The sequence below is a fragment of the Mycteria americana genome, chromosome 2 (genome assembly GCF_035582795.1).
Source record: "Mycteria americana isolate JAX WOST 10 ecotype Jacksonville Zoo and Gardens chromosome 2, USCA_MyAme_1.0, whole genome shotgun sequence".
In the NCBI taxonomy this organism is placed as follows: domain Eukaryota; kingdom Metazoa; phylum Chordata; class Aves; order Ciconiiformes; family Ciconiidae; genus Mycteria; species Mycteria americana.
The window spans coordinates 119,121,386-119,143,427 of record NC_134366.1 but is presented as its reverse complement, the minus strand read 5'-3'; the positions used below and the strand labels follow the sequence as shown (position 1 = coordinate 119,143,427).

The following is a 22,042-nucleotide window of genomic DNA, read 5'->3' as shown; positions in this document are numbered from 1 at the left end:
GTTATATTTTTAAGATGTTCCTTAGTGGGAAATCTAAGCTTGTTTTGCCCAATATGGAGCTCATTGGTGTGTAAGTCATCAAAGACAGGATTCAGTTGCCTAAACATAGACATTTAGTGCCATTTCAGGTGACCTAGGTGACCAACAAACATGACAGTAGACAGAGACTTGTGTTACTCCATAGTGGCAGCTGAAGGCTAGGCAGTATATCCCGGGGTATATAAAGTGGCATGAGATGTTTGTGTTTAGACAACTGAATCCTGCCCTAAGTAATTCAAGAAATATAAAAGTGGAGATCTTTACTAGCCTGAGTTGTCCTGGTGAGAATGCTTTGAAGGCAATGATGCAGGAAATCATGAAAATGTGGATGAAAGCATACGATGAGTCCAAGCAAGCTTGACTTCTGGAGTCTGCTGACATCAGCAGAAGTTGGATCAGGTCCCAAAACTGTTAAAGCAGCAGCCATGTCTGGGGCTTAGAAACTTCCTAATGTAGTGTCTTTCTTAAGTAAGATGGATTTTTAGAATTAAGGGCCTGTGAGCCAAACCTCTGTTCTGAAGAAACTGATAAATAGCTTAATTAAGCAGAGAATAGCACAGCACTTGGATAAGCATAGCTTGGTAGGGTCAGACCAGTAATGGAGAGTCACATCTCTATAAATTTTTAGTCTTGGAAAAGTGAATAAAGAGGCTGAAAAGGCTGTCCTGATGAACATAACTGATTTGAATATTCCAGCATGTTTGGAAGAACTCATTCTTGAAGACTGTTGGGTGAAATAATCACAAGAAAATATCAAAATAAGAGCTGTGTGGAACCTAGAGCTGGAATTTTAATTCATTCTGATTTACTATATTTGGTTTAAAACTGTGCCCTTTGTCTCTCCCAAGGGAATCCCAGGGAAGCAAATGAGGCTCTGATATCTCTAGTCCCTGAGACTTGGAGCATAAAAGAGGATGAAATAAAGTATTTGCCTCTTCCTTTCCTACTCAGCCATTTGAAAATCTCTTGAATTGTAATTCTAAAACAATGTTGTTTGAAGAACCACTTGCCCTCTCCTTCCTCCCCCATAGTGTGGGCCAATATTATGCTATTTATGATGAAGCTGGGTTTTTAAGCCACTTCATGTTCTTTCATTCATTATCTTTTAGGATTTTTAAAGCTGAAATAATAGCTATTCAGAACATGGGTGGCAAGTTTCAGGTGCTCTAATGCTTATTTACATTTACAACGAAATGATGACAGTCATGAAGGTCTGTCGTCAGCTGCAAGTAATATTAGCTCAGGTAGCAAGCAGCATTCAAAACCAATAATACACAGGTATCTAATTAGCAAGAGTAACTTGTAAACAAAGCAGCAGTAAAGTGGCTATTTACCATCTCTCCATCCTTGAGATTATACCCTCGAATTGTTTTATCAACAACTTGTGCAGCATTCTGGAAAAGCTATTGTGTTTGGTTGCTTTTGAACCAAGAGAATCAAGATGAGCATATGAAGTCCAAAGAAGAAAAAGCCTTGCCAGCATACAGAGATTCTTTTTTGGGGGGGATCTAGCCTCTAGCACTTCTTAATCACTGCTGTGATATCATAAAGAAAATGAGGCAGCTGACAAGAAATAAATTCATGCCATGGTGTTTTGGATTGGAATTTGGAAAATAGAGTTGGAAGTCTTTGCACATTCCTGGATAGACACGGGTGGCCACAGTGGAGCACAATTCAATGACAAAGCCATTATCTGACTGCTTGGATTTTGTCATTACTTTCTTTTGCTTTCTCCCTTACTGAAAACATAATGAGTTTCCTTCAGAAACTGTGAGGTGGCAGTATGTCTTGTAGAATGACTTCAGCGTATTTTGAGTACTGGCAAAAGCATTTCCAAGTGACTAAACCTTTGACAACTTAATGTCATTTATTTTATTGACAAAAGGGGGGGAGGGGTGTCAAGGCAAAAAAACATGACTGCAATGGATTTCACATTAGAAATATTTAAGACATTCAGACTGAAAATCAGAGGGGATTCGGAAAGCCTTATGAATGACTGAAATGAAGATTAAATGTAGATATGATGTTTTCATGGACAACAAAACAAGCATGAACTTGCAAATGCTGAGGTTTTAGTTTGACTTTAAAGTAGTATTTTGATGAAGACTTTGTTACTGAATGTGTCTTTAATTACTTTTTTTCCTCTCCATTGTTCCTGTTTCAGATGATCATTCTCGAGTGAGATTGCAGCCCATTGAAGGAGAAACAAGTTCCGATTACATCAATGGAAATTATATTGATGTGCGTATACTGATGTAGTCAACAAACTTAACGTGTTCAGTCAAAGAGGCAGCTCTTATTGTTCTCACATTATTCATAATTTGTAATAGATATCACAGCTAGTATCAGCTGCTAAACGTTGTTGGAAAGTACTATCTTTGGAAGCTAGGTGTACACTAAAGGAAAAAAAAGCCTCAAAGGTTTTGTCAATAAGCAAATGAAAGGAGTCATTTCCTCCAACTGCCACTAGACTGAAACCTTGCCAGCAACACTGTATGGCTACTTTGCCTGCTGGTGCTTATATGGGCTAACAAAATGTTATTTTCACTTTCTGTCAACAGCTTGGCATCATTCCACATTTAAAAGAAAGCTGTTTGCATATTAATGTGACAAAACTCTGTAATGCCTAATGCAGAGATTTGCAATCTCTTGTCATCTCACTTTTAAGTCGCCTTCAAAGTATATTCTGCAGCTGTTAACCAGTACTTCTAATGCAAGCAAGACATTTCATTAAATATGTAGGCTGTTTAATTATTGAAGGTGGCTTCTTTGTTCATTCTGCATCATGTTAACTTAATGTTTTACATTAGAATAAATTCTTTAAGAGACAAGGTGGTTTTGGTTGAAAGAATGAACTCAAAAGTAGAATTGAAAATCATTAGAAAGTCAATACTATCTAAAGCCAGAAATCTATGGATAGCAAAGATAATCATTTTATTGTTTAGATGGAGTGCTAGATGTTAGGCTACGTAAAACAAGTCTTGCTTCATAGGAAACTGTCTGCTAAAGATTTCTTGTTCAGCAGTGGCATCTTTGAAAAATGGTGTCACAGTTTACAGTTCAAATTTAATCACCAGTATGAAACAAGAATGTAACAGATTTTTTTTCAGAGTATGGAGGAACTAGAGCTATACAAGAAAAGTAAGTACTTCAGTTGTAACAATCTGAAGTCTGAAGTTGTAACTTTCTGAAGGTATTTCCTTCTGTTGATGTATATTAGCATGTTCAAGAACCATTAAGTTAAGGTCAGATTTCTGCTCAGTCTTTTACTGTTTGAAAGAATAGCACAGTCACCAAGACGTAAAGGCACATATGGAAATATATTTAGTTAGACGTCTCACTAAACTCTGAAGGGAGTAACCAGTCACGAAAGGAAAGAGAGAGTTCACATAGGGGACCTAGATTTGAATTTGCTTTCACGCTTTCTCCAACATTCAGGATTGTTCTCTTTTTTGGCTACTAGTACGTTCTTGTGTCAAATTTTGATCAGACTCTAAAATACTAAAAGATGTGAGGAATAGGGATTTGGACCATATAGTCTCATTTAAAATGCTGGTAAGATAGCTGCATAGCAACGTTTTTTGCTTATGGAAGTACAAGAGGATGGAGAGAATGTGGCCCTAAAAGAAACAATGGGTGAGAACCAAAAAATTCTCTCCCTCATCCTCAGCAAATGGCTTCATTGCAAAGCTTGGAGGACTGCAGACAGCTTCCAAAGACAACTCTACCACAAAACACAGCATTTTTTGTTTAAAATCTTGCTAGTCAGGTTTCCACTAGAAATGCTTGGTTTTCTACTACAGAAGCAGCTGCAATTTTACTCTTGTATGTGGTTATTAGTACAGTTGCCATGTTGTCAGAATAAACATGTTAATAAGGGAATGGCACCATCACAGACACTATGAAATTTTCTTGGATAAAAGAGAGAGAGGCAATGGTTATGCTGTATTTTTTCCCATACGTTTTTTCGCTGGGAAATGGAATTGTTTGGTCCCAGCCACTAGGGATGTTGGATAACACATAGCAGAAAAAAATCAACTCTGTAGCTATCTGAACAGTTGTCAGTTCATAGACTTCCAAATTTTGCTTCAATGGCATGTAAAGGAATCAATTTTGTAATTCACGTTATTCTTTCTGTAATATTCAAGGTGTCTTCAGTTGTTTTGAGTCTTTCCCACCTTGCATCACTGCAATGCCCCTTGCTCTTTTACAAATAAGTTGCAATGGCATGCAAGCTACAGCTTTAATTCTTCCTGTTGATGACTGACCATGCATCATAACCATTATTAAAAGATTAACACTGGTATAACTGAATTTTTCAACATACTAGTGCATGATCTAAACCTTTGGTGACACTCCCATTGCATCAGAAACTCAAATACTGTAAAAATTAAATTGTTCCCTATTGGCAACCTATTCAATGTTGCAAAGAATCCATAGAGTATTAGACTTTATTGCACGGCCAGCTTGTGATTAAGTTGCTCTTGTCATCAGAGAAACATAGAATTGTTTTATGTTCTTCCTATTTAGATATGAAAAAGTGTATTCATACCAAACCATTTAGTCAAAGAATTTACCCTCCTTTTTACTGTTCAGAAATGAAACAGAAATAAATCACAGTGGACAGAGTGAACATCCCCTCACCCTTCCCCAGGCTGAATGCAAATCTAGCGTTCTTCAGCTGTTAAAAAAGGGATAGGCTTTGCACTCAATAGCAATAGCTTGGAGGTATATCTCAGCCTCCATGAGCATCTGATGCCATTAGCTGCAAGTGCTAGAGAGGATTTCATGCTGTTCATTTTCAGCAGAGCCAACAAGGGACTGAAAGAACATATTACTTCTGTCCCCTAATGTACAAGGCTGCAACTTAAGTATCTTGCAGAAAGCACATTTGCTTCTTGTTCCCCTTCTCCCTTGCCCTTCCCCCACTGGAAAGAACTTTTGCATCTAATATGTTATCTGTATTGTTGTGATTTTTACTGAATACTACTCTAAATGAAGTTTCACTCATAGCAACATAGCTGAGGTGCATATTGCTTATTTTTTTTTTCAATTTATTTTAGGGTTATCATAGACCAAATCACTACATTGCTACACAAGGTAAGTTTATCACCCTTTCTTTTTGGTTACGTGAGGCTAAGAGGTTTTGGTACTTGGATTACAGTTTATATGCTGTAATATGCATTCTTGCCACAATCAATATCCATGACAGAATAGGCTCAATCACTTAGGTAGAAGCAAGCAAACTGAATTATTATCTAATTTTCAGGTATGTCAAGTAAGCAGTCCTTTACCTTTGTGTTCAAATAGGTTTTGAGTAGAAAAGCAAAATGCATCCTTTTTGGCAGAAGTTACTCAACATGTGTTTTACTCGAGAAAAAAGAAATAAGTCATGGTAGAAATATTCAGTAAACTTTTCAGAGAGACAACAGTGTCATGAAAATGGATGTTCTCTTAACTGTTCAATCATAACTAGGCTTCAGGTCCTTAAAATACAAAACACTTCAGTTAGCAAGTTTTAGTAGAGGACCCAAAGGCATACTACGCTTGCAGGGGGATTCTTCAAAGGGATCTAGAGAGGCAATTTTACAGACCATCATTTAAAAGCTTGCTTGTGAACAAGAACCTATTCCTTTGTCAACACAAAAATTAATTTTCAAATTGTACTTGTCTTCAAAGACATAATTTGCCCATTCTGATGCAGTTGTTATTTTTTGGTCAAGTTCAGAGCTGGAACAGGTGGGAAAGATGGGTCTGCTGTGACTGCTTAAGCATAATATTGAACAACATGCCAGTCTCCTGCCTATGCTTGGATAGCGTACATGTGAAAATTTGATTGCTCCTCCATTGCTTGGAGGGAGTCTTCTTTGTAATAGGTATTCTGTGACAGAGCTTCTTGCATTTGCCCGTGGATCTGAAGAAGTTGAGCTACACCCACGTACGTTATTTCAACACATGCCCAACATTTAAGAGAGCCAGCTGGAGTACTGAGTATAATATACTCAGAATAATCTTACCATGTGTGGGATTTAGAGGTCATATATTCTTTTTAATGGCTTTCTATCAAAGCAGAGAAAATGTTGCCTATGTCAAATAAGAGCTCTTACTGTGATTTCAGTTGTCCCCTAAGTAACCCAGAGTCTGCACTCTCCCGTCCCCACTTCTGCCAGTGGGAGGCTTCGTATCTCTGCCTTTCTGTACTTCAGCTCTTGACAGTCCCAAATGAGGTGCTACTTTGTGTCAGATGACAGTGGGGCGGGACATAGATCTTCTTTCTAGAACTGCCTCACTACTGTCTGTTACACTTTTAGACCAGAATTAGAATTTGTGATCTTAGAATAGGAGCCATTTAAATGTGCCTCTTCTTCCACTTCTGCTACCCACCCACCACATTCCTCAGTCCACAGTCTTTCTACAGATGAGCCAGACAGGAAAACTAGGACAAAAATGCAGCATTTGCTAAATTGCCTTTGGGCTTTTACACCCTCCTCTTCTAAGAAGAAATGGATTGTTCCATTTTACCTTGAGCTAATGATGCTGTTGTTTTTCACCTTTAATTGACTCCTAAAATAAAAAGATACACAGTTGTCATTTTACTTGCAGTTTGTAATACAGTTGTTTTCATCAGGAGGTTCACCAGAAGATCTCCCTGACGGCCTTCTGATAGACATATGAGATCCCTATCTGAAGCAAGTTTAAGTGTGGCTTTATCACTCATCATAATGCTTGAATAGCAAATACCAAGCTTGAGGGTTTTGTACTTCCAGCTCTTAAAGCCTAGTATGTAATAATGTATGAGTAATGTACTGAAAGTCTATGTAGCAGACCCACCAGCAAGTCCTTACAGTTTCTTTGCCACGCTTTTTTCGTGACATAGTGTCAAGAAGTACCTAGTCAAGAAGAGAATAAGAGAAGTAGAAACAAGTCTTTCTCCAAGATGTAAAGGATATATGACTGTTTCAGCTCTCATTCTTTGGGGCAGGTCCCATCAGTTTCTTCTGTGTAGGTGCAGCTAATGCACAGGGATGCCTAACCCCTCTCATGGTGCAATGAGTAAGAAACTGACTCTCTAAAGAATAAAAAATTCATTTAAAAATAGGCATACAGTTTACAGCAAAATCAAAATAATCTGGCTGTGAGGTTTTTGGTGGATTACATCTTTAACATCTTATTTTTTAAGGCCAGTTGGGAAGCAGAATTGTATCTCCATTTTGGAGGAATGAAGAGCACTGATCTCAAGAGGTTTATGTATTCTCTCTAGCTCCGTCCCTGGCCTGATGAAGAATCATGAGAAAGTTTCTTTTCCTTCCTGTGTCTCAGCTTTCCCATCTGCAGAATAGGGTTAAAAATACTCATCTGCTTTTTATAGTTCTCTGCAATGTCCTGATAGATGCAGCTGTGTAAAGGCTAGTTAGTGTTATTCTCCAGTATCCCAGCTTCCTGACAAAGCCTTTGCACAATAGTAACACTTCCAGTAAGATGCAATCTCTGTCTTCTGCAAAGGTGATAAGGTAACTGGGAATAATCTCTAAAACTCCTTTAAGGCTCTATATTAACTATGAAAGGAAAGACATTTGTTTCACGTCAAACAGACTATGCCTCTGTATGTCTTCCTTACTAGTAAGCCTGTCATGAGCCATGGCTTGCAGTATAGCCAACAATGTCCGTGCTCTGTTTTAGAACACGCTTTCATATAGATATGTATAAACACATCAATGCAGCACAACAGTTAAGCTGCATGTTTAATTCCCTTGATGTCTACTTTACATCAGTCTTTAAATAACTTTTCCCATTCTCCCTTTTCTCCTCCACCGCAACTTTCACAAGTGCACATGCCTATTGTTCTTTGAAGGAAAATATCATTACGTGAGTCAGTTTTAAATCTCTGAGGAGTTAGAATGATTGATATTTAATTTTCCTATGTTCTTCTTAAGCTGCATTCAACATATCAAGTGTTAATGAACAAATATAATTGTTTGAAGTGGAAAAAGTGGCAAATTTAATCCGTTTGTAATAGACTACCAATCTGCTTTTAACAGAGCTGGGAGTTGCATAATCACCTCTTTATTAAAGTGTTACTGTCTTCCATACTAACCAGAGTTTGACATACAGCCTGGTATCTTTCCACCTTGGCATTCATAGCATCCTGCCGCTAATTTGAATTAGGGGGAGAAACATTTTTTAAAAGACTTACCTAATGGAGGCTTTCTCAACTAATAATCGAAAAAGGTTTTACTTCCATTTTAAGAGTAATACATTCAGAGTGTGCAATTTCAATTATAAAATTAACATCAATTTTCCTTTATGTGATAAGTATAATGTGAGTGGTAGACTGAATTTACAGCTAATAAAGACTTTTGGTGATCTGCTGTAATTGGCATCAACAGATGGGATCCGCACCTGAGTCACCGTGATTAAAAAGAATCCCTCATCACAAGCCGGCATATCAGGTCATGCAGAACCAGCAAGCTGGTGCAATTTAAAACTCGCTACTTTGTTTTATATATCCCTTGTTCCCATGGATATAATTCTTTAAAATTATTTTATAGCAGAATATTGAGCTCTTGCATGATCTGTTCAATTTACTGGCAGCTAGGGGTTTTTTTCCAGGAGTTAGGTAATCAATGCATTTTAACCAGGTCCTTTAGTGAGAGCATTAGGTTGAATATGTCTATGGTGCTTACTCTCACACACACTGCTGGATGTTCTTACTATTGGATGACTGTTGCTGATCTTGCATGTCTCACTCTGATTACTAAAGCAGGAAAAATTAATCTTTTTTGTATTTACTTGTTCTGTGTCCCCTGAAGTTCAGGTAGTTAACTGAGCTGTGACTTAGCTTCTTTTAGCAAGTCTCTTTCAAAGGTTTTGTAATGCTTCCTCCACCACCTCACCAGCAACTGTAAATTATGAGTGACAAACAAATGTTAGTATAGTTCTACAGCATCGCTCATTGCCATTTCCGCCAGGGCTGGTTTTCGAGCAGATCAATGATGTGTGAAACAGCAGATACTCACATGCAAGCTGCATGTCTTTATATATGAAGTACGTTCATTTGTGCATCTTGGACTTTTGAATACTCCTCACGGTTCAGATTGTCTCTGCTCGCTGCATAATCGCTGCAGAGGAACCGGATCTTAGATGTTTTGTGGAAGTAATTCAGAGCATATCTTAATGACTGTAAAAAGTTACTCTTGACAATAAAGCAGCTTTGGATATAATAGCCCAGTGTATCCTTTCAAGCTCTTTTTTGTCTGTATCCGATTGTAAAGCAGATGCTAAACTGTTTCACTTTGTGTATTGCTGATTATGGAGACAGGCATCAAGTCAAGTTTCAGTCAGGAGGAGTTTTTTAGGTATGAGTTATAAACTTCTGAAAATAAATATTTACAATGGAAATGTTTACAGTCTTCACTACAGCAGCATAAACTTGCCACTGTAATAACCCCTTTCATATTCCTTCTCTTTCCTGCAAAATATGAGTCTTTCTTCCACACTCAACTGTATATGTTGTGTGAACATTTTAATAAGGGTTTTCAGAAACAAAAATACGTTTTCTTTCAAACTGAAAGTTCCCTTTCAGGCATCTGAAGCAGAAATATTGCTTTGAATAATAATACTCTTAACTTCCTTGGCATGTTTTTTGTTTTTATGTAGCAAAAAGTTGTCAGAACTACAGCGGTGTGGAAGCTCCACACTTCTCTTTACAAAGAAACTTTTGCTGCCATGGTTTTAGCCTCCAGATGAAAATTAACATTTGAAATTACTTCAGGGAGAATTGAAAAACAACAAAGCAAGATAGCTCTACACAATTTTTCAGCTTTATATATGCTGTCATTTTTGCAGCATGTAGGGTAGTCAGGCTGATTTCCTGATATATATATATATATATAGGAAGTGATTGAATTCTATACACCTGTATTAAACTTGAAGATTCAACTGTGTTAACATCAAAACGTTAAAAAGGTGGTTGAAGCCATCTGTCTTCAGTGAAGGAGATAAACCCATTCTTAAGCACTACATTGAATAGGCAAGGCTTTCTGAAACATGTCCTTCACCTGTTTTGCAATAGTGGTGACAAATGGCAAAGAAGTTACTTTTTTTCCCACACCCAAATGCACACAGAAGTAATAGACCCTTACATATGGAAGTGGTATCTCCAGGTTATATTATGAAGCCATATGGCAAACTCACCAGAGCTCTCTTACTACCATTTCCCACCCAAGGCTGATGATAACAATTACAACATTTGAGCATCTTTTAAAAATCGGTACTTTTACTAGCACTGAGGACAAAAAGAGACAGTGTGTAGTAAGAACTGGTAACTATCAACGTCAACGCTTTTCAACAGTTGCCACATTATGGTACATGAGAATACCAGAGTTTCTCTCTGCCTCTTTGTTTGTAATAGGAGATTTTAGTGATAACTGTGTTAGAATAGTTATCTTTCACCATTTTCATGATTCCTATCTTTTTTTTGTCTTTGCCTTAATCAGTTGTGCAGTATTTTGTCTATACAGGGAATGAGATGCCCCTGTTGCTTTCCATTCAGTGTAGAAGGCTGTAAATGCAGAGCTAGCATAGTTTTCTAACAGGTACAAAGTTGGCTTAGGCTCTGTTGCAGTGTGTCACTTCTCTGAATCTTTGTGTGTAGACCAAGTGAAACAGCAGTATTGTTGGAAAACTGCTGATAGATCCATTACTAGGTAGAGCCACTTACATTCTTCTTCACATGTGTGTGGCTACATTTTGCATAAAATACATGCCTGCCTTTCATAAACCTTTGGAAATTCTTTGCAAGTACAAACAAGCTCTAGAAATGATACTGAATAATTATTTAATATTTATTTGCTAATATAAATTCCCACATCCCATGCAGACTGTTCTTTTGCTTGCTTGTTAGTGTGGCTTGTGAAACAACAGTTTGAGAAACTGATAATTTTTCTGTAGTCCATTGTCAAAGCCACAGAGGAAGAAAAAGCAATCCTTCTATCCTCTCCCCTGCAAAGATTGAGCAGCAGGACATAAGATGTAAAGGTCTTCAGAGCATATATAGATCTTTGTCTCAAAGACAAGATATTGGTTTGATTTCTCTGTTGTGAAGTCAGTCTAGAACAGCTACAGCAGACTTTTGCATATCAGAATTAAGAAGTAAAAGAAATGAGAGACTACAGTAATTAAGTAGACAAAGAGGTGAATCAGGCAAAAGGAAATGTTTCAAGGCTGTATTGTAGAAAATAGAAGATTGTGTGAAAAGTAATATATTTGTCCTCTTTTAAAAAATATGACTATAAAATGTGTCCTGCAAACAAGGAAGATATCACCTTCCTGAAACTCAAGAGCTGAGCAAACTGTCCTTGTGAACCAAACACACTTTCAGAAACGAACATTATGGAGGTGGCCATGTATTAGTGTATTTGCTGCTCAGACTCCTAATTACCTAGATTATGCACTAGAATCTGGTTTTTGTCCAAGGAAGATGTATACAGCATCAGCCTTACAAATGTACCGCACATATCTGTATTTTTGGGGGTTGCAAATTATGAAAAGCTGATGTTTGATGATGGAGTTTCCATCCTCGATAAAGAATTAGCCATAAATTGGACTTGATGGGGAAGGTACCTGGCACTCTTGATGGAGTACTGTTAACATGCCTGTCAGTCAGTGAAGCCTAACACTAAAACAGAAGAAGAAGCAAAGAAATGCAGTTTGTCAGGAAAATCACGTAGTCAAAGCATCTTTTTTTCTGTGAAGTTTATTTTCCAGCTGGTCTTCAGCAGCCTGGAGGAAGCTTGGGAGCAGGTGTAAGAAGGCTTTTCGTCTTCTCATTTGCTGAAAAAAAAAAGTGTAGCAAATTTACGAACAGAATGTATTTCAGAAACAAATGTATCAAGAAACAAATAAGGCAGCTTTGTTTTGTCTTGTCACCATATCTGAATCTTTGAAATCTGTCATCTTTTTCTGTTCTATATCCTTTGGTGGCAACTGAAATCTCTATATTGATATGGCCACCAATGCACATGACAGTCTGGGTGATTTTGAAGCACTGCCTTTGAAAAAAAAAAGATATAGACTTACTGGATTAATTTCTTTCCCTATCCATCTGAATTATTCCGTGCAGTTGCATATTCAGATGTAGACTTTGTGGAGATTCCCTCTGCTGCTGCTAAATCTCATTCTGTTGCAAGCATGTTATTATGTCTGTACTAAGCCCAAATACACTCTGCCTGTTAGAATCGCTTTCCTTGTTTACAGTGTACATCAAATACTGCAGTGTCCCATAAAATACAACAAAAAATGGAATGAAAAGGTTAGTGTTGCCCTTTGCTATTTGAAGTGGTGACAATAACCAATGTGCTCCCAAAAATAACAATAAACAATAGTGCTGAGAGAATTTGTTGTCATGCAGCTTTAATTTTTACCATAATTATCTTGAAGTTAAAAGGAAAAATATCCAATACACATTTATTTGTTAATGACCTTCACATGTATCTTGATCTGACTAATATTTGTTTGATTCTGACTATCTCTATGACTGAGGAAGAAATGAATGTACCAAAGTTCTCCAGCCTTAAATATAAAAATATATTGTGGGTGATATATCTCACTCACAAGATACCTGTCAGGATAATAAATTATGACAAATTTGGTTTTGCTAGCATTTTACTTATGCCTTAATGTGGACTAAATTATCTTGTTTGTTCATCTGGGTAAAGTGTTCGTGTTAATGCACTTAAACTCCCAGCACAAGTTTAAAAAATACAGCATCTGAATATCTTACTCACAAGCATGAGCAACATTCCTTCACAATAAGGTCCTTGGGGAAAAATAAAAGAAACAAGTAGCCAAAATGAACTCATATTTTTGAGCTAGAGAATAGTGATGATTTTATTACATCCCAATGCTTACGATTGACTCAACATGAAAATAGAAAGTAGAAATGGGAAAGACTAATTAGGTTCTTTTGTCCATTCCCCAAGGAACCTTCTACTGCAGGGGATAAAATGATCTTAAACTTCTCATCCATCATCAAAATTGATTCTGCATTACAAGTTGATGTGAAGAACCCAGTCCAACAAGTCAATTACCTAAGACTTTTGAATTGGAAATGTTACACGCAGCATGTTTTTTACAAAATAAATTACGTATTTGTTAGTCTTCCCAATCTCAGATGGGCTGTTTAGAATGAGTGATTAATAGGTATTCATATTTCTATGATGCAAATCACCCTTATTGAGAAGAATGCACAAATTAGAAACTAAACCGGCTTTCTTACTGGAAAACATCGATTCAGCTAAACTGAAACTTTCTGTTGGACTGCTATCACAAAGACAGTTCAGGTTCAAACTGTGGGCTCAAGGCTCCTGGAATAAGCCTTCAGTCAGAGCTGTGACCTCAGATGGAGAGCCAATACCTCATGTTGCTATTTGATCTGAATCAATTTGGTCCTGTGTCTCAGTTTCCCACGAGTCCCCTATCGTTCTCCCGACATCCTTGACTGTAATGAAACAATTACGTGTCTGTAGGGCATAGAGAGAAAGAGAGTCCATGTGCGAGTGAGACCAGCTCTGTTTCTCTGTAGCCAATAGACTCCGCTGGAAAATACATCAAGGCCTCTAGTTACAATTATAGTTATTCAAAGTATTCCTGTTTCATAGCAGAAAAATCTGAAACACACTCCCTGCAAGCCATTGCCTAGCAGTGCTCTCCTGAAAGCTGTGCAAGGTAAAGATTCAAGACTGTGGCCTTATTCAGGTATCCCACATAACCCTCACTAGGGGATCCCTAACCCCCGGGAATGCTACATGTAATGCAAAATTTGGAAGGTACTGGATTTATCCAGTCTGAGAAAATGTTAATGAGAGGAACAGAGCATTTAACATCCCTACCGTGTGGCAAACAAATTATATGAAAGAAAGAGTTCTTCAGTTATACTGGATGAACTCCATTAAATTACAACTACATTGTTTTGTTGGGTTTTTTAATTTCCTGCAGTTAAGATCAGAAAAAGCAGCTTTCTTGAGTGGCATAATGGTACATACATGGCCAGTAGTACTATGTACACAGCTTTTATTGCATTCAGCTTTGCCTAATCTCAGGCTAACTGGATAAATCTGGACCATTTCTGTTGCTGGCAGTTCCTCTGTTCCCAGTCTGCATTACTTCTGTGAGTAGTCAAAAGGTGTTATGGGAATGTGCTATTTATTCTTTGGGAAATCATATGACATTTTCATTTTATTTTGTTGATACAGAACAAACTGAACTAGTACTGAAATTTAGCCGTGGAGAAATGTCAATCAATAAGTGTGTAACACTTTATTAGATGGAAAGTTAGCTGGTAGCATTAGCTGTAGTGTTATAAAAATGTCTTAAATAACACCTGCCAAGAGTGCACAAATAAAGTCTGGTCTCAGACTTAAAAATATATTTAAGTGCAGCAATGGCTTGTTTCTGAACATGGTGGAAATATTAATGTGGAGCAGGGACAGGTAAGATTATTCAGAAATGGCTAGGGAGCTGGCATATTGTGGCTGCTGTATATTATACCAAGCCTGTTCAGTTCATTCAAATCCTACCTTGCTTCCTGTTGTCTCTCAAGGTATGTTTGGATTGTGACTGTGAGGGCCATGAACACCTTTTGTGTATTCATGGGCATTTAATATGTAATGCAGTTCCCGCTACAGTGGAGCCCAGTCCCAGACTGGGATTTCTAGATGGTACCATAATGCAGAAAAAGTAATGCATAGAGATGTGCGCTGTTCCAGCCTACTTAGATCTGTATCAATAAAGAAAAGAAAATGCCATATGATATTCCAGGGAATAAATACCACATCCCCGTAAAATTTTCTGACTACCCACAGAATCACTGCAGAATAGGATCAGATGAAATGCCAACAAGAGAAATGATAGTTGATGTGTATGTGTATATACGGACACTTATAAAATATGTACTTTCAAACTGATTATCTAGTTTTGTGAAATGAGCAATTTTAATGAAAAAAATCTCTGGAATAATCACTTTAGTCATTACTCAAAGGACGTATTTTTTAAGCATCTCCATATTAAACTGGGAATTCAGAATGGAGGGTTGTTTTTATTTTAGCTAGCTGTAAGATGCTTGCATATATTTCATAAAACAAGAGGACTGTGGCTCATCGCTACTGTACATTCTAAACGGCATGTTACAGGCCAAATGTTTTTATGTTCTTTTTACATTTGGAAAGAATTTACAGGTCAATCTCCTCCTTTCCTTCATCCTGTGAAAGGTCTAGTGCTGACTCCTCTAAATATAGGAGGAGGTGGTATAGAAAGCCAGCCAAAGCACTGGTCAGTCTCATGGGAGCTCTAGATAAAATTTCTACATGCACCTCAGTCACTTGGTAATCTAAGCCTCGTTGAAAGCTAATGGGACTTGAAAGCACTTTGAAAATTTCATTTTGTGAAAGCCAATTTTCACATGTAGTAATGTGCAGGCAGCAGGGCTTGCTGACTGGCTATCTTGAAGCAGGTAGGATTTAGTTTGTGCTTGAAAATCAGCCAATTACTATTCACTGTGCTGTCCCTTGGCTGATAATGAGAGAAGACTGTTTTTCCTGAGCAAAGGATACAGTAGAAAGCCTCTGTGTTGCCAGTAGCTGCACTGGGCAGGGTTTGTCCCAATAAAGCATTTCAGCTTGCTTTATAAGCAGCACTTTCCTGAAATGTCAAGCTAACAAGATTCAGTCAGATCTGTTTCTTATTGACAATCCATCTAAGGTGAGGAAATAATGAAAAACACATTTTAAATTCATAGCTCAGTCCTGATTAACCCACTTGAGTGTAGCTGAGGTGACTTGCTGTGGAATAGTGTTGCTGCATACTGTTTTCTTTTTTTTGCATTGTAAGGTGGTATCGTTGCAAAAGGCCAAAAAAAGAAATGGTGGACTGGCTACAACTGAAATATAGATTCTGCATATATATGGTATGCACGGTGTATTCTGAAGCCTGGGTTAAAACTAGTATTAGGAGAAATGGAACATTTTTTATTTGTTTGTGAATTACGTTCTGGTACCATTCTTGCTTACAAAACGGTGTTCTTTCTTACCTGACTATGAGTTAATTACTGCCTCTGCAAACAAGTGGCTCCTCTCTGCACCATCTCGGAATCTACTACCATGGAGGAGTCAGTGAAAATAAGGTTTAAAACTGAGGGGGAGGTTTTTTCCATACCTCACGTAAGAGTAACCGTAGCCTCAGGCTTCCTTGCTTGGGCTGCCTGCTGGCTTAACATACTTGTAGGGAAGCAGCCTCGTTGGAAGGTCATCCACAGCTTTGTTTATTTGTATCTTTGCAAAGTAAGAGAGATTTCCAAGAAAGTTTTATCAGGAAAGCCAGCATAGCTGTATAATTACAATATAACCCTGCTGAAGATTACATAATAATTAATATTTGTAAGGCTAAAATTAGAAAGTGCATTTCAAATGCCATCACAGTCAACACTATAAGTCAAATGAAATAAAGTGATAAAAGCAAGAATGTATTTTTTTCAGCTCATTACAGGGGTTTTGTTTAATTTCATTGAGATTCTTTAGTGTACAAAATGTCTGGGGCTGGGATATGCAGAAGCGACAAATAATTAATACTGAAGTATGGCAGCTAGAAACCAGCAATTAATAAGTAACACTGAAGCATTTGGCCAAGTTTTGCTAAACTGGCCAAGTTTTGCCAGTACAAACATCTGTTGCCTTTTAGCGTGCTACTTGGAACAGGGATAGGCCTATAGGAGACTTCAGTAAAAGTGAATAGGTGCATGGCACTTGGGTACATTTTACCCTCAATGCTGTTTTAGTTTCTGGAACAGACTTGGGAGGACTTTAATTAAAGCATTAGAAGCATCCAGGTTATATGACCTGATTCTTTTTCATCATTATTTTCTTGCCGCCTTAAAATACCACAAAGACTGATCTGTGTGCATTTGGATAGCTATGGGTGAGTGGTGGGCCCATATAGTTTAGTGATACCTTGACCACAGTTTTATCTCAGACTTAAAAATTATTCACAGTGTTTATAGGAGCATTACATACTGTGCCTATGAAAACATACTCTTGTATAAGCCTTTAAAGTCAATTTAAGGGTATATGTTATGGTAGAAAACAAATGTCTAAACCTATTTTGAGAAGTTGTTGCAGAAAGACTGCATGATCACTGCCTGAGTTTTTTAAGATTTTATAGCAGAGCTTTGTTCTGGACTTTGCGGGCCTCCATGGAGGCAATAAACCCTTAAGAACTCCTGGAAGGGTGAGTGAAAGTTAAATGCATGCTACCATACCTATTCAACAAGCATATGGTAAAGACCGCTCTTGACAAACCAGATTATCAGCAACTGGTCAGATCTTCAAAGCACCTTCCATTCAGAAACCAGTTCATTTGGGGAGGGCAGAGATGAGCCAGGATTCAGCTGTACTGCTGTGTGACAGCGGCCATGCAATTACAAAAAATACTGAACTAGCAGTTTATCTTGCTAGTTGACTAAATCGGCACAACTGGGATGTGTCACTTTTCTTTATCATATGCTGACTATTTTAGATAGAAAGATCGAGACATTTTATTTTATTTTACTTTACTTGTGAAAAAGTGGAACCTAATCTTACACTCCTTAGTCTACACCTGGTCACGCAAAGAGGTGTCCAGGTTTGCAGAGCTGGTGACCACTGATGAGCTTCCCATGAGGTAACTGGGAGGCTGACAGAACTGAACGTTCATGAAAACCTGATCACATAAGGATGCACCTGCAAATTCCTGTTGATAAAATCTTGGGCATGTTGCCTTATTGAGTAGGGAAAACATGTATTTCAGTTAAAGGAGATGTTCCCTTGCCTGCAGTTAGTGATATTTATAGTTTAAAGTAACATTTAACTGCAGATTTTTACATAACTTTTTCTGAAAGGGCGTTTTGTTCTTACCTCTGAATTCTAGCATGGTTAAAAGAGCAAATAACATGCACTTATGGATTATCAGATCACTGGACTGGCAGAGCATTAGTAACCCTGTAACTTTGCTTCCTCCTGCGAAATTCTCTGTAAGTTATTCTACTAACGGCTAGTCTGTCCCATTTAAGAGGTTCATTATGAAAAGGAAAATTCTTGAACTTTTTAATCTATTAGCTTGTAGTCTGTTCTCCCAGTAATTTTTTTTTTTTTTTAAATCTCTGGTTTTACGCTTTCATGTGTATTTTGAACAATTTCTGCTACATAATGGGTTTGAGGTTTTTTGACAGTGTAGTTGGAAAGGGAATCGTTGCTTTTTGGCCATGCAGCCATATCTGTTAATAAGAAAACATGTACTGTGCCTCAAGTTCATTTTGAAGGGATCATACATAGTAAAGAATGAGGGCTAAAACTCTATGTTTATGCCTCTATGCAGGCATAGTAGCTAGTTGTCCTTGAGTGGTCAAGTTGTAGGCAGTCACAATAGCAAGCAGCAAGTTTTGCTTCAATAAAAGGTGAAGACAGTTATCTTTGCTACTAGAAACTGCAGTAACCATTAGGTGAGGGGACCATTTTATGACCACCTCCTCACGCTGGGTGGACGCATCTACTCACTGGAAGGAGATTTATTGCACTCTTTTCAAGATGGAATTTAACTGCTGCAGGTATAAGTCTTGCATCTTGTCAGTCTGCTGCCTCCATCAACACATGCTAATGGCTGGCACTGCCAATGCGCTGTCCCTGGGCAGCCTTTGGAGCTTAAAGGTATCTGTTCATTTTCTGCACATTTCTAGCTTTAATATCTATCATTGAATTTGGTCTCAGGTGGACCCAACATTAGCTTGTGCATTTGACATTCTACACTAGAAAAAGGGTTTAGACGCTATTTGTTGCTTGTTTAAGCTGCTTGCTTTTCTAGAAATTGAGAAATGACCCATGGATTTACAAGTCCCATCTGAGTAAGTGCTGGGGACGTTTCAGGATTCAGGTTTTACTTGTTTCTTTGTGTGTTTGCTTTCTTTCCTACATCTGTACACTTTTTCCTCTATTCTGGGCTAGTTTATCACATTCGAATTGATCACATACCCCAGTAGCAATACCAGTTGTTAGAACTGGGTCTCACAATAACAAGCAGAAATAGAGGCTCTAGAATGTTTTGTGTACTTCTTAAGAGTTTAAACCAGTCTTAAAAGCTGTGTGATTTTCCATTTCTTAATATGTTTGCATTCCCAGAGCCGCAACTAACAACTACTAGTAATACAACTAATGGTTGTGATACATACAACCAATCATTTCTGTTGAGTTTTTTCAGTAACGCATTTAATTAGCTTGGGGTTTGGAGGGTTGATTTCTTTTTCTTATTTTCCTTTGCTTTTCATCTTCTGGTTGCAGTATGTTGTTGATTTCTTTTTTTTACAACAGAAATGTTGGATACCAACTACTATATTGTGTAGCTAATGGGGTACACCGCAGGCTTACTGTTAGGCAGCACGGTACCTTCTCTTCAGACCTGCTCCTCCCGCGAGGGGGCAACTGCTGAGAATAACCTTCCTGCCTATTGTGCACACATCTGTTAAGTTGATGCCTAGAACAATTATAGGCTCTTTCTCTCCCTACCACGAGTCTCTGGAATCAAATTGTTCAGTTCTTCATGACAATAAATCCTCCAACCCTACCTAGCCTCTAATGCTTTTCAATTCTGGCTGGAGACAAGTAATAATTTATTCATATGTCAGAAAATAATTTGAAAAGTGTCAAGAAGAAAAGAGAAATGGAGTAGAAAAGAATTACTTTCTGAGACTTTAAGGTAGGTTTTCAGGTGGTTTTTTTCCTTTCATTGTCCTGAACGTGAAAAAAGTTTCGAGGCTACATGTAAGAATTGGAGAGGAAAAGCAAGAAAACACTTTAGAATACTTGAGGAGAGCAGGAAATCCTGTCAAGCACTCTTAATTATGATTGTCTTATCATTTGGGTAGTAAGATTGAGAAGAGCGTACTCAGCACTGCAGAATAGGACATTTCTTCTAGAAGAACATTTGGACTCAAGCCTGAAAGTCTTGTCAGAGCTCAGCTCTTTCTCTGGCCTGAAAAATGCTATTACTTTTTCTAAAGATTTATTTTTCTCATAATTTATTATCTCTTTTTTTTCTTTATAAAGAATGACAAATTCAAAACCTTTAGGAAGAAGTTCGTGTTTAGGATCTCTCCCCAGCTATAATTTGAGATTTCAGGATCTGAAATGTAGGAATCTTTAAATCACAAGACAAATTATGCTGTCTGTAGAAAAAAAAAATCAGGAATAAATTGTTGCAGGTTATCCCAGAGCTGTCAAAAAGAAAAGACTGTTACAAAGTGGGGCCCAACCATCTTGTATCTCAAGTGAATCTGTAGGAAAGAAAACTGAAATAATACATATAGAAACTTGCTACGTTGCCCCTCATTTTCTCAAAGATCCTGGCTTCTTGCAAGGGGAAAAGAGGAGGCCTATGTGGACAGAGGATCTTTTCTCAGCTGTCCTGCAGCTTTAACGAAAACATATTCAGATGAATGATCTTGAAACATCACATAATCCTATGGTGACAGAATGCAGTGGAGCCATCTAGATTTTCTCCATTAAACCAGGTGGTGAATAAGGATTCTTGAAGCAATAGTGGTGTTATTTTTTGTCCTTGATCAAGCTTAAATAATCTTAATAATGTGTCATGAACTTGCAGACTCTTTCCAGGACACTACTCTGTAGAAAACTGCCTTGCCCTAATCCTATTTTTAGCTACACTCCTTCAAAGATGATAGCAATAGTAATTTTGCTGAATAATTGTTTGAGATTTGAGAGGAAGGAAGGAGCCATACAGAGATAGTATTTTCCTACAGTGAGTAAAATAGTCTCCTTCCTTTTACCAGTAGCACAGGTTGGCCCAAAACCTTTCTAATGCTGTTGTGACTTTAATTGCCCCAAAAGTTATATTGAATCCTACATTATTAAAACACAAGTAAGCTAAACTTTCACTGTAATGTATATTAATTATCTTACTGTGACATTCAAAATTGCATTCAGACTGTGCCTGTATTACATATCCAGGACGCTTATGTGTTAAGTAAAATACTTACTGTAAATTTCCATATGGTGGAGGGTGATTTAACTCTTGTCGTACTTCAGAATGAAATCTCACAAAAGTAGCAACTGTTCTGTGCTGTAAATTAGAAGAAAATAAAGGTGTCCAGTTTTGCGGCCACAACATCAGCTTGAATTTGGTTATTTCAGAAAGTGTAGGTTTAGATTCTGCTGTTATTTCTACTCTGAGACCTTCTGACATTTCTTGTATTCTGGCAGTCTTAGCTTCCTGTTGTTTTAAATGGCTTTTTCTCCTGTTGTATGAACTACCAAAGCAAGTAAACGATGAGTGACTATAGGGAAACCTATGAAACTAACTATATATGCAGCATTTTTAAAAGCAGAGAAAGTAAGGGGGAGAATACATCACTTCTTTTCATGGTCTATGCAAATTATGGATGATAAAATTATGCTTTGAAATGGCTGAAAATAAAAATTATTTTAAAAATTCAAAAGTTTCAGACTATTACCATCCTTTTTCTTAAACTGGAGTTCTAAGTTGCATCATAACTGTCATGTTATTTGCCTCGTGAGTTGGTTTTGACTTGCCTATAATATCTTAGAATCACAAAGTCGTAGAATCACAGAATGGTTTGGGTTGGAAGGGACCTTCAAAGACCATCTAGTCCAACCCCCCTGCCATGATAATATAGTAATAATATATTACTGCATTTTTCACTAAGTACTTGACTTTCAGACTGAAAATTTTCTTTTCAAAGGGAGCTCAAAGTACCAAAACATGGGTGCCAAACTACCCAAATCCGTCAATGTATGGTTTTGTAATGCTTTAAGAGTGTTCGTTTCTTCACTAGAGGAACATTTAGGCCAATACATTATCCATTTGTCCTCCAATTAGCTGATTTAAGGCATTCCTCTAAATGAGGCACTAATTGCTTACTGCAGTGTGGCACTTCAGTAATGGATTC

General features: G+C 37.6%; 1 protein-coding gene across 9 annotated transcripts in view; it reads left to right on the top strand.

Annotated features, from left to right (window-relative positions):
* PTPRM (protein tyrosine phosphatase receptor type M) overlaps positions 1-22,042 on the top strand; it is a 489,673-nt gene that overhangs the window by 432,396 nt on the left and 35,235 nt on the right. For all 9 annotated transcript variants that reach the window (XM_075494401.1, XM_075494400.1, XM_075494399.1 and 6 more), the window contains 2 exons: positions 2,204-2,280; positions 5,103-5,139. In XM_075494401.1, the coding sequence (XP_075350516.1) occupies positions 2,204-2,280; positions 5,103-5,139 (114 nt within the window). The remainder of the gene's footprint in view (positions 1-2,203; positions 2,281-5,102; positions 5,140-22,042) is intronic.